Source organism: Brienomyrus brachyistius, chromosome 13, assembly GCF_023856365.1.
Source record: "Brienomyrus brachyistius isolate T26 chromosome 13, BBRACH_0.4, whole genome shotgun sequence".
NCBI lineage: Eukaryota > Metazoa > Chordata > Actinopteri > Osteoglossiformes > Mormyridae > Brienomyrus > Brienomyrus brachyistius.
This window is the reverse complement of record NC_064545.1, coordinates 1,850,551-1,862,935: the sequence shown is the minus strand read 5'-3', so window position 1 is coordinate 1,862,935 and position 12,385 is coordinate 1,850,551. Positions and strand designations below refer to the sequence as shown.

At 43.9% G+C, this 12,385-nt stretch overlaps 1 protein-coding gene across 2 annotated transcripts in view; it reads left to right on the top strand.

The window, feature by feature from the left end:
- Nucleotides 1-997: 997 nt before the first annotated feature.
- LOC125706530 (polyamine-modulated factor 1-binding protein 1) overlaps nt 998-12,385 on the top strand; it is a 94,405-nt gene continuing 83,017 nt past the window's right edge. For both annotated transcript variants that reach the window (XM_048973258.1, XM_048973259.1), the window contains exons 1-4: nt 998-1,032; nt 1,137-1,185; nt 3,834-3,948; nt 8,001-8,129. In XM_048973258.1, coding sequence (XP_048829215.1) covers nt 3,838-3,948; nt 8,001-8,129 — 240 coding nt within the window. In that variant the 5' untranslated portion in view covers nt 998-1,032; nt 1,137-1,185; nt 3,834-3,837. The remainder of the gene's footprint in view (nt 1,033-1,136; nt 1,186-3,833; nt 3,949-8,000; nt 8,130-12,385) is intronic.

Below are 12,385 nucleotides of genomic sequence, written 5' to 3'. Positions count from 1 at the left end.
TAACTGCAAATGCCCTTATGTGTGCAAGTGCATTTTCTTTTAAATATTTTTATATTTATCGATTCATTCATAAGCATTTTCATTAAATATATGTTCTGGTTGTCAGCAGTTTTTTTCACCATATCCCATAAAGAAATTTACAGATATTTCTGTATTGATAAGACAAATGCATTGGGTTAAATTGCTAATAATAGGGAAAAAATATCTAATTCATATATCAAACCAGAAGTTTCATTTTATATGAACATTTTCGTAATTACTTTAATGTTCCAATTACTCTGGAAACCGTAGTTCCTCTAAAACAGATGTGCAAAATTATGTTGTGATTGAACAATCAGAGATGCGGTGAATCTGGGGCTTTTAGGAGATTAATTGGCCATTACAGACTTTGAGAGACAAGAAAACATTTTAAAAAGAATAAAATCATTTCCCAAACAGAACTGCGGAATAATTGTTGAGTTTATAAATTTTTATATAAATGTTGTCACTGAAGAGTCATTTGGCGCCTTTTGTATTTGTAACGTGTTAGATTTTCTAGCATGTGGTATTTTTTCTTGAAATCAAAATGTGGATTATTAATTATGATAAATTAAACACAACTTCCAAATGAACGGATTGTCAGAACATATAAAGTTCGCTGAGCACGTAACAGAAAAAACACACAACGCAATCCGATTACTTTACAGTCAACCACAAACAAAAACGTAATGGTTTCATTTCATTAATGTGCTCCTGACGTCGCCCTCCTGAAGTATGTTTTGTTTAAAAGTCATTTTACGCGCTGTTTACAATTTTAAAACTTGAAGGATTTCATCAATTTGCGATGCACACACAACAGCGTTTCTATGGAAATCCGTGTTTTCTTACTGTCGCGTCAGATAAAGAAACACCCGTTTACAAAAGACGTGCAATCCGATTGGTCCCTGCTGCGGACCGCCGGAAGCGCTCTATTTTTATTGGCTGATATGTTCTAGTTGCATATCTAATAACCATGACGTGCAGGTGGTCGGGGCGGGAGATGAACGTCCCAAGGCGGGTAGAGTAATAAGCTTTGATTTGCACTGTTTAACTGGGGTTTTAAATGTTAGCGAATGATTAAGGTTGGTCAGATGTATTATTTTTTTACTTCCTCACAGATATCACCAGTTCGAGTACTGCCAAGATCACAAGTCCCGCTGTGGTGAGGTAATAAGCAGCAGTGCATCAGAAAGTGGCCGTTACATGCCGGGATTAAAGGGTACTTAAAACCGATCCATATGAAATCAGAAAGCGGCATCTTAACAGTACGCTTGGGCAGTACTAGACTGTCATGAATGACGATTTTCCTAACGAGCCCGATTTATTAGTACAGAAGTACAGTATTGTGATATAATGTATATGTGGGGCTACAGCAGGTGTGAAATCAGGTTCAGTCATCTGTCACCTCACAAGAGCCAAAGAATTGAATATACGTGCAAAAAATAGTGCGCAATACTACTGATTTGATAATGATTATACGTATGTTCATACTGACCTTAGGTTTACTGGAATAAAGTTAGTGTGAATCTGAATAAAACCTACAATGCGTTTAAGACAAGTCTGTAATACAGACATTTAATTTCCATGTTAAAAGATTTATAATGATTAGCGGCTAGATTGACCTCCTCGGTATATTAGCCGCGCTGCTGTCATTTCTGTCACCAAAAAATGTGTAACACTTTACGCGATTCCCATTACTTTCTTCCAGACTCTGTTACCCCAGGACAACGGTAAAAATTTAAATAAAATAGACTTTGTGATTTGTAAACGACAGCCATCAGCGCACTGCCGATGAGGAAGCAGCCTTGGGTTACTGGGAACCGCAAGTTAGGAAGCAGAGTGAATATACCTTTCATAGCTAACCATTGCACTCCTGACTTAATTTAATAGGAGGTTACATGAACTTGGGGAATTGTAAAAGTGGAGTGTGATAGTCATGGAGGTCCTCGGGAGGGTTTGGGATCTAGCTTATGTACAGACTTCTAGGTAACGGAGGCTGTACACACGAAACCCTTTCAGGGTTCAAAATTAAAGCATAATAATCACTCATTTGAGTTATTATATTGACTTTGTGCAGTTTTCCGCTCAGTTGTTTTCCATTTTCATATATTTGCTGGGCAGTAAAGTACATTTGTTAATAAAACACACTTCAGTATTGCAGTTTTGAGATGACAGCCATTTATTATAAGGTATGGCAGTATGCTGGATTTTCCCCCCTCCAAATCATTCCTTTAATTTAATTATCTTTAATTAAACATCCATCTTCTCGCTGCTTATCCTGGTCAGGGTTGTGTGTGGAGGGTGAGTGACTGATGCCTGTCTCAATTAGCATTGGGCACACGGCTATGGTGTAAGTCTGTTGGAGGGAACATACATATAATTTAGAGCCCCTAACTGTGTGTCTTTGGATTTTGGCGGATTCTGTCACATGGGCAGAACATGCAATCTGCACGCATATGGAGCAGAGGTGGGATTCCTGCCTTCAGCCCCGGCGGTGGAGCCAGTTACTTATCATATTGATATATTTATTCAAAGTAAAATATGATGAAGGACATTTTGATGAAGTTTGTTGAAATTGAAGAAATAAGTAATGGATCCCAGAGGCAGTGGTGATGATTCGCTGGGGTGTATTTCTGATGTATGTAGTGGGTGCAGTTAAATGATTCAGGGGAATGTTTGGAAGCCTCACCAGGATCTCCAGTAAATCAGCACTTTAGCTCGCAGGAATAAATCATCCTAATCCAGAATATTTCTTAGTCAGCAATGGGGGAAAACAGAAAATATCCATATAAATGAAAAGTACTGAATGACCCTTACTAAAATAATCCAATTCCTCAAAAGGGTAATGTTTATTTATTTAAAATTGCATTTTCAGGTTCCCACAGTCTCCTGTGTACTGGAGCTTGTTATCTGTATGTGAGTCTGCAACATCAATGATACCCCCCCCCTCCCCACCAGTGGCTTAAGAGATTCCCCAAGCTGTGGACTTCGGGTTTTCGTTTTAACGGACCAGTTGTTTTGTCTGGTGCGAACGGTGATGCGGAATCCTGTTCCAGGTTGGGGCCACACTCGGCGCTCACAAACGCAACTATTGCTATCAAGCTTATTGATTCCGGGTCTGGTCGGTCTCGGTTGGGTGAAGGGAGTAGCATAGACGTCCTTTGCTCCCACATGACAAGATGGAAAGCGACCTATTGACTCTCAAGTTCAAAGAGCAAGTTGATTTCTAGTTGGCTTCTTTATTGTCTGTTTAGGGCAGTGTTTCTCAGTTGGGTCCTTGGGGACCCCCAGATGGTCCATGTTTTTACTCCCTCCCAGCTCCATGTCAGACATTCCACTTTTTTGCTCCCTTTCAGCTCCCTACCAAGAGCTGGGAGGGAGCAGAAAAATGAAGTGTCTGAGGTCCCCGAGGACTGGTTTCAGAAACATTGGTTTAGGGCGTGTTTTATTTTAGAATTAAATTGTTCTGGTATCTGACTCTTGGCTCTAAGTCCGTGCTGCCCCCCACCACCCCTCCCTCGTTCCATAGTTGCGTCTGACCCCTCGCTATCCCACAGAGCTGCACGTGGGGCGCTGAAAAATGTTATTGTACGAAGCAGCAGCTGAATCACTGTTCTGCAGAGTCCTTCTGCGTAGTTCAGACAGTACCTAAAATGTCAAGTGAGGCTTGCATTGCTTTTTATTTTTTGGTGTGCGGAAGCGATCGATATACTCGTGAAAGGCTCCCCGTTCACGACCGTTTCAGGCCATGTTCTCTTTACTTTGCCAGCAGGGGGGGGTGGGTCAAGCTCAAGATGTTCTGGGTTTCCTCCTAGTGGTATGAAGCGGCCCGCTGAGCTGTACAGCCTCCTGATGGAATTCCGGGTGCTGTACCTTGAGCGTCTTCAGCGGATCGACGAATCAGAGAGCAACGTGGAACAGAAGCTGCAGGTGGGCATGAATCCTTATTGATTGATTGATAATTTATTAATCCCCCTGGGGCACGGGTCGGCTACCCCCAGTCCTTGAGCATGCGGATCTTTGGCTGTCTGCTTGTGCTCATGCAAACATACAGTACACTTCCAATGGAATTCAGTAAGTATGGTATAATATGCGATTTTGAAGGCATCCTTACATGCGGTGTGAACACTGCAGGTCTAAACAGCACCTCAAAATCTCGAGAGGTTTCTGTGTACTTTACATTTTTATTATTGATGGCTTGTGATGTTCGTCTTGGTAGCTTAGCTTGATTTGATAATATCGTTCCAATCGGTACCACTTTTCATTTTTAAGCTATCAAAGACATTTTGAAAAGTAACCTGAAACAATAAAGCTATTGAAACGTTTCCCCATGTACCAAGAAAAAAACGAAAACTATGATATTAATGATGGTATTATATACTGAAAAAATACGGCTTTCTAACTTTCATTGTTCACTCGACTTCAGGGCATAGCACAGTTACTACTAGTTTTGTGGTGTCCTGGGAGATTATAAAACACAGAAAGCCCTTCACCGATGCAGAATGCATTAAAGGATGTTTTATCAAAGTTGCACCTATTTATTTAAAAAATAAAAACGATATACAGGTAATTAAAAAAATTAGGGACGTTCCATTTTCAATCCAAAGTCCATGACGCATTTGCTTATTTACACTGTGTTGTTGGTGTCATACAAAAATGTTGCTAAACTGTTTATGATTTTCAGTTTTGTAAAAGAATTCTGAGAGTTACTCTTCATCTCAGTTGGGTTGCCGACCCCTGCCCTGAGGGAAAATTCCTTTCAAGGATCTACATTATATACCAAACATACAGAATGCACTGTTCCACCTGAGAGAGGCTTCAGGCCCCTGTTTTCCTGTACTGGCTAAGCGGGAGATAGATTTGTGGGATGCATATTTTGAACTACAGTACTTGTTTGCTTGCTCCTGTGCCTTTGCATTGTGAAGGTAACAGTTATGCAGCATTAGCTGATATTCTTAGATGTCTGTCAGTTACACTGCAGTCAGATGACCCAGAAATCCCTGGGTGTCGGGTGGGGGAGTGGTTTGGTAGCTTAATGGTTCGAGGCAGCCAGGCGGTAGCCAGGAGACCATGCCACAACACGCTGCTCAGATGGCCTGTCTCTCTAGTGGAGTATGGTTTTTAAAGCACAGTGGAGGTCACTCTGTTTCATATAGAGGTACATTTCATACTACAGACATAAGTGAGTAATAATTTTACTGATCGGCATGGAAACGTTTAAGGGGGTTATGAAAGGAGTGTGAAGGCAAATGAAGGAAGGGTTACACATCCAATAATGTTCCTTTGTAACTGTCTGCTTGGGTTTTCTAACCGGTACAGATTTTTTTTGCATGTAGAGTTTGCTGTTTTAAGGGATTGTTGACAATAAGGGTCAGGGATGTGTGTGTATTACTGCAGTGTATCCGATAGGACACACTGACCTGACCTGTGTGTCTTTGTGCCCACCTGCTAATGACGATAGGAAGTTTGATTGCCACTATGAGGAAAAGTGTGGTGTAAGGCTCTGTGTGTTGCACAGCTAATTAGCTCTCTGTGTCTGTGATCAGAAGGTCGCTGGTTTGAATCCCATCCTTGGAAGGATAGTCACGATTCTTTAGGGCCCCCTGAAATGCTCCAGGGACCGTCAGATAAATGGCCTGACCCTGCCCTCACACTACATACTTCACATTCTTCTGTACATGCGTGTATGCCTTAAAAAGGAGAGCATGAAGCGATAAGTGAAAAGAAGTGTTCCATTGTACCTGTACTCATACTTGTGTGAATGGCAAATAAAGGATCAATTTATTTGCAATAAGAATCAAACTTTATGTCGTTCTGAGTACTTCAGAATATTTCGGCATCTCTGTCAGATACAGGCAGGCCGAGCATAAAACAAAAGACAGGGAAGTTTGCAGATACAGGGATGGCATGAGCTTTAGGTCAGCGCTACTCGGACCGACAGGGACGTGCAAGTGTCCATGAGAATGGGCCCCCTAATCTTGTTTGTGTACCGATATTGAGGGCTGAGATTGATCGATCATCTTATCGCTGGAGGAAATGGGCCTAAACGTCAACAAGGGACTCTGTCCTTGACTCGCGTGGAAAGTGGCGGTGGGCGTGATTCGAGTGGCGTTTGGCCGCGGAAAGCTCAGCGTTTAAAGTGCAGCCACTGATTTCATTAGGCTCTGATATACTGTTATACGAGCCTGACTAAATGATCAAATAAGAAAGAGGGAGGGGGCATGCAGGGGGAGGCTGTAAATCATGCTTTATTGCTGTAATATTACTTTTTCATACTGTTCATCTGTTTGAGAAGGGGATAGAATAAATACAAGTGTGTAATATGAATATTAATTCTCAGAGGGCTTTTTCTTTCTTTTATTTTCTGTTTTCATAGTACAATTTGTTCTGTCCTTCATACAGTCTTTTTGACTGCAAATTAATTTGTATATAAACCTTTTTTCTCTAACATTTTCCATTCTACATGCCTTCTAGCTAGACTGTTATTAAATGTATTTTCGTCATAGACAGCCGATACAGATCAAGGCCTGTCTGAGGCAGAATCGCTCTTAATTTCCTCATAATTATAAACCTAAAGATAGTAAGTTTGTGGTGAACGTTTTTGTTGAGAATTTATTTTCTTCATGTAGAACTGTCCAGTTAGCCATTAGATTAGATTAGATCAGTTAAACTTTTTTAATGATTAGTTTGTTGGGAGAACAGTTTTAGGAGAGTTCATAATAGTTATTGTGAGTATTAGACGGTAGGTTTTATGATTAGGAAGAGTGGCCTGTTTTTGGGACTGGGCTTTGCTCTGTCTCGTGGGCCGTGGGGCCCTTTTAAGATATACTCAGAGTGACATCATGACTCCAGGTGCCCTGCCATCAGGGATATGGGCTCACTCTGGTGTGTTTCTTTACACCTGCCAAGGGCACTGTGGTTTTGGAGCACCCTCTGCTTTCTCCAGGTTCTTTACATAAAACATATCCCCTCCATCTTCTGGCTGTAGCTGAAAACGCCACTTTAACCTGTATGGCTGTACCTGCTTACTGCATATTCACCACAAGGGGCTGCTGAGGTGAGAGAGGATCACCCCGTGATCCTGATGGGGTGGCAGGCGTTTCGTTCCTCTTCATAACGGTGCATTTAGCGCTGCTTGAGATCTGCGTGGTCTTGCTCCTCTTCTCCTTCAGTTAATATTTTTGAAAACTGGTTAAATTTCAGCCACGTGTGTCACTGTCTGGCCTTGTTCTGGAGACACGTTTTTCTGTCTGAAAGCTGCACCACATTCAAGGGCTTATGTATTAAATACTTGAGGCACTTAAGCAAGACATATACCTTTGATTTGGCTTTTAACTAGAGTACATGAAGATTTGCTAGTAGACAATACTACATACGGGTAGAGATAGAACTGACTGCTGCTGTTTAGACTGGGTTAATATTGTGGGATTTGTTGATCCTCCAGTAACACTGAATTAAAAATCCCACACCATGCCGAGGTGTATTACACTTTTTTAGGCGGTAGAAGATTGAGAGTAGGATGGATGGATGGGTGGATGATTTGAGTAGAGGTCTGACCCATAAAGCCAGGCTTCTCATTCCTTGTAGTGACAGTGTGATTTGGTCGCTTCGAGTCCCCCTGGCCGTTTTGGCCTAGAGACTCCACCAGTTTGTCAGCTTCCCCCCACCCCCCAGCTTCATCTGCATCTCAGCCTAACCTCATTATACAGCTGACGTTCTTTCACTGACCGCTGCTTCCTGCAAGATGCATTTCAAGGATTATTTCAAGTTTTATGGATGATTATGGATCAGTACTATTCACAGCTGTCCTGTGGAGCATCGTGTTCAAATTGGGCTGTTGCGCAATTAGTGCTGTCAGTGTGGTTAATCACTCATATTATATTCTGTGTGCATCAGCATGCAGGTAAAATCAATACTAAAATGGCAAAGCTGGTCACAGAGGAACTCGCTGCACTTTAACTTCCCTCTCTGTCTCCCCCTAGAGCAAAGTGGAAGCACTGCAGTCATTTGTGCAGGATCTCAGCCAGCAGAACGAGGCGCTGATTCAGACAGTGTTGGAGGTGGAACAAGAGACGGAGAACCAATCGAGAAACTCTCAGAAGGCCCTACAGGTAGGTGATTGATGCCATGATTGACAGTTCTCACAACCCGCCCTCAACCAAATGCTGAAAGGGGTCCGTAAAGAAGCCACTAGAATGAACGTGGGCACTGCTTATTTAATTGCATGTTTATGAGGTATTTAAAGCATAATTGTTTCTCAGACATTAGGCAGAGACCACGGGCATTTCAAGCCATTTGTTTTCTTGAAAGGTGTAGGTTACGTGGAGACTTTAGCACAGGAATGCTTATTTAGTAGGCGTGTGCAAGTGAAAAACTTGGAATCAGGGGACAGTTTCAGCCAGCATCCATGGAGCAGTTGGGGATAATGGCCTTGCTCAAGGGGGTGTGTTTGGTCTCTGCCATCTATGGGATCTGAGCCTGCCACCTTCTGGATGCAGGCACACATTTGTTGCTCATTAAGTCACGAATTATCTCTTCATTCACTTCTCACACCATCATTCTTAAACTCACAGATGTCAAGTCTTACAATTTATCTGTGAGACTCATGGTTTTTTGCCAGTTTTGCTATCTCATAGCCGAAAGATGCCAGCATCATAAGTACTCCCCCCCCCCACACACCCCAGTCAGGTCGTCTAAGGTGACCTCTATCTTATTTGATGGCTCAGTGTATTCATCAAATACTACAGGTTTTTATCACCCTTCTCGCTGTTTCCCTGCAGTTAGGTTGACATGAATGTAAAAAGCTTTATTATATGGACAAATGTATATGAGTTCCTGCAATGCCCTGTGGGGGCAGTAAATGATTTTTTACCTCTATTTCCATCTCATACTTCTGGGCCACTGTATGTGTCAGCGAGTTAGGATGCCGATCTGTGACCAGAAAGTCACCACTTCAGATTGCAGGGTGAGCAATGTGATTTCACTCTTGGGCCGTTGAGAAAGACTCTTAACCCTTAGTTTCTCCATGGACTGGATCGACCTGGTTTTACGAGGAAAAAAAAATGTCGTTTTGGATAAAAGCACCCGCTAAATAAATAAAAATACAAATACTTTTGAGTTACTTATTCATTCATCTAAATATTAAAGTTGACTGTATTGAGGTGGGCAATCACCAGAATAAATCAGGTTTCCCCCTAATAGATTTCTCCCTTTTTACATGGAGATGCATGTTTCTTTGCTTAAATACAACGGAAACCCAATCCCATTATGGAGTCCTGGCGTAGAAGCAGCCTCTTTGCTAATGGGTTTTAACTGACTGTGTTTTAATGCCTCCCTCTGATTCGTCTGGGCTGTCCTTGATCCCTCCCCCACAACATTACGGTCTCCTAGAATCGGCACGTATGCCCCAGTGAATCATTGTGATATTTTCAAAGAGGGGTAATGCATCATTGTTGTGTGAGCATGTCAAATTACAGAGTCCCATGTCAGCACCGTGCGACACAGATTGTTAGCACACACGCTAAGCGCGGCGTCCATCGACGGCACTCTCCAGGAGGGTTTGATGAGCGTTCACCTCTGAGTCTGTTAGGGGACAGGGGTGCAGAGGCCAGGTACGTTTTGTAGGAGACCGTAGTCATCTTCACTTCCGAAGCACGTCTTGTATCTTGCTACTAGCCTCTGTACTGCAATGTTCCAAGTCTCCATTCTGGCTTTGTCTCCACTCCCACAGACTCTGAGAAACTGAAACACTTTAGAGAGGTCTTAAGGAGCCACCTGTATATACTTATTAAATGCTTACTAGTGGTCTGAGAGAGAGAGAGAGAGAGAGAGAGAGAGAGAGAGAGCGAGTGATCGAGAGACAGAGAGCCTGGAAGCCATGATGGATACCAGATTTAATTTCTTTAATAGTGGTGCTGAGCCAGTGACAGGACAGACCGCCTTCTGACATCCTGGAAAGTGGCTGGTCTTCAGAGATGGTTATGAGGTCAACGGTGCAGGACTGCCTCTGAGGTCGGAGCCGTCGTGTCTGTGCCTCATTGCATCGCTGACCGTGTTGTAATTGGCCTGCTGGGAAAACCCCACCTCCGCCTTGGAGCGGAGGTCATGTGATTTGCGTCCAGCAGCGGAGAAGAGAATCCCCTTCCTTGCGCACTCTCAGTGGGGCAGCGTGGCATGATGTCACATCACTTGCTCATACCCGTTTACCCTGACAGGTTTGTCTGAAACACTTTGTAATATACTGTGTTACTTAGTCAGCTTGAAGTGCACAAAAAACTACTTTCTAGCTGGTTTTTAGAATCACCGACGGCATGCTGGGTACTTGGCAAGTTCACTTAAGAAGGAGGTATGGCTAATGAGTTTCCAGTGTTACTGTTTTATGACCAGGTGTCGGGATCTGGCTTTTAGAGGGTGAAGCGGGTGTCCTCAGCACAGTAAATACACGGAGCATAGCCGGCGCTCGCTTGCTCCTGCCTTTACATACGTAAACAGATGCTGCTAACATGACTCCTGAATTATATATGGGCTCATAGTCCGAGACTCATGTGGCTGAACACCCCCCCCGAATTCATGTGTCAACCAGAATCACGCCCTCCCCAAAGACGCCCCTTCCATGTCACTCATATTTTGCAGTAAATGTGGATGGGGCACCACCACAACGCCATCTGACGATGTGGCTAGAAGGCTGCAGGTGGCGAGCTTTAATGTCTGACACAGTCTATGGAGTCATGCACGTTCTAGTCTAATTCAAAATTACTGGCGCCCCCTGGTGTTCCGGAGGACTATTGATATGCATGGCACTGACATCATGGTCGAAGTGGAAGGTATCGGTATGAGTAGTGCTTGGTTTTCATTTTGTTTTATTTTTTAATGTAATATCGCAGTGCGGACCGATGGTTATCAGGGTGAGCGGTGCGAGGCCCCTCCCATCTGGAGCTCACGGCCTCCGCCTGCTTCATTTCTTTCCATTAGATAGCACCTCCCTGTGATGTAAGATGCATGAGCAGTGATGGCAGGGCTGATGTTTATTCATGCCCTCTGAAGCCTCTCGCTTCCTGTTAAGGAACAAAGCTGCGTGAGATTGAATTCTGACTTTAAAGCTCAAGTGGTCCTCCACGTCTCCCCTTCTCCCTGCCCGCACCTGCTGGCTTTTTGAGTTTTTTTTTTTTTTCCAGACGTTCCTCCTCCAGTTGATTCCTGCCAGCTTGAATTTTGTTGACCTTTGGAAATCGCGAGCATTCATTTAGTTACCTTCGCGGTTTTTGATGGCCACCACTCTTTCACCCCCCCTCTCTTTCTCTCCCTCTGAGGAACACAGTACTGCTGTACAGCCATGATGCTGAACCGCCCCTTCTGTATATCCGTCCATGGCTCACCTCAAGAAATTCCATAGCATAATATATCTATTATCAAAACTATTCTTCGCATGGCATGACTACCAATAATATAAATCATTTGAATAACTAGTAACCAAGCATTTTTAAATCCATCACTGTAATAGCTGCTTATAGTGTTTTGTTAATCCTTTTCCAAGCCTCGTGATACATTTTGTTTTCAAAGAGACAGATTTTCTGACAGACTTGGCACTCTGGTGCCCCCTGTCTGTCATGGTGGAAGTGCTCAGTACCCTGGTGGCTGTTTAAGGATATGTTAAATTGCCCCATTGCACTGCCCCTGGCATCATACGCACCACGGGAAAAGCACGCTGCTAATTTCCCAGCGCCGCCGGTAAACGGAAATGACAGTTTAGCGCGATTTATCGCGGCATGCTAACAGCGCCGTTCCTCCTGTGCTGCCAGGCCCCGCCCCCAGCTCTCTCACTCTTCAAGACTCCGCCCCCCCCCCCCCCTACTGCTGCACGGTGTCTCTGGAGACAGACTGGAGTGCTTGTTTTGGGTTCGAGTGGGTAAATCAGCAGTCTTCATACTTAACATGTGCGATAGCGAGTAATCAGCACCAGCAGGGATGTGAATGCGTTCCACACTGCTGCGCATATGATAAATAATGCAGATTCCTGAGAACGGCATGGACGCCAGGGGGGTCAGTCGGGAGGAGCGTGTGTGTGGGGGCGGGGGGTGATGGGGGGATGTAATCGGCCGATTGTCGTGCTGTCAAAGCGATTTGCATGAGAAAGAGCAATGTAATTGCTGCCGTGTTGAGGTAACGCCGGGCGGGGTCACCGAAGCACGAGATTCCCCAGTTTTTCTGTGCCCATCTCTGGTGCAGCCGAGGCATGTGGGATAGTGGGGGGCACATGTCACCACCAACCCCCAGGCCTGCCCCCCCCCCCACTTCAACTTTCTTTAATAATACATGATGGATGCTTCAAATTAGAAAACAAGGCCTTGAAAATCCAATTTGGTTCCCG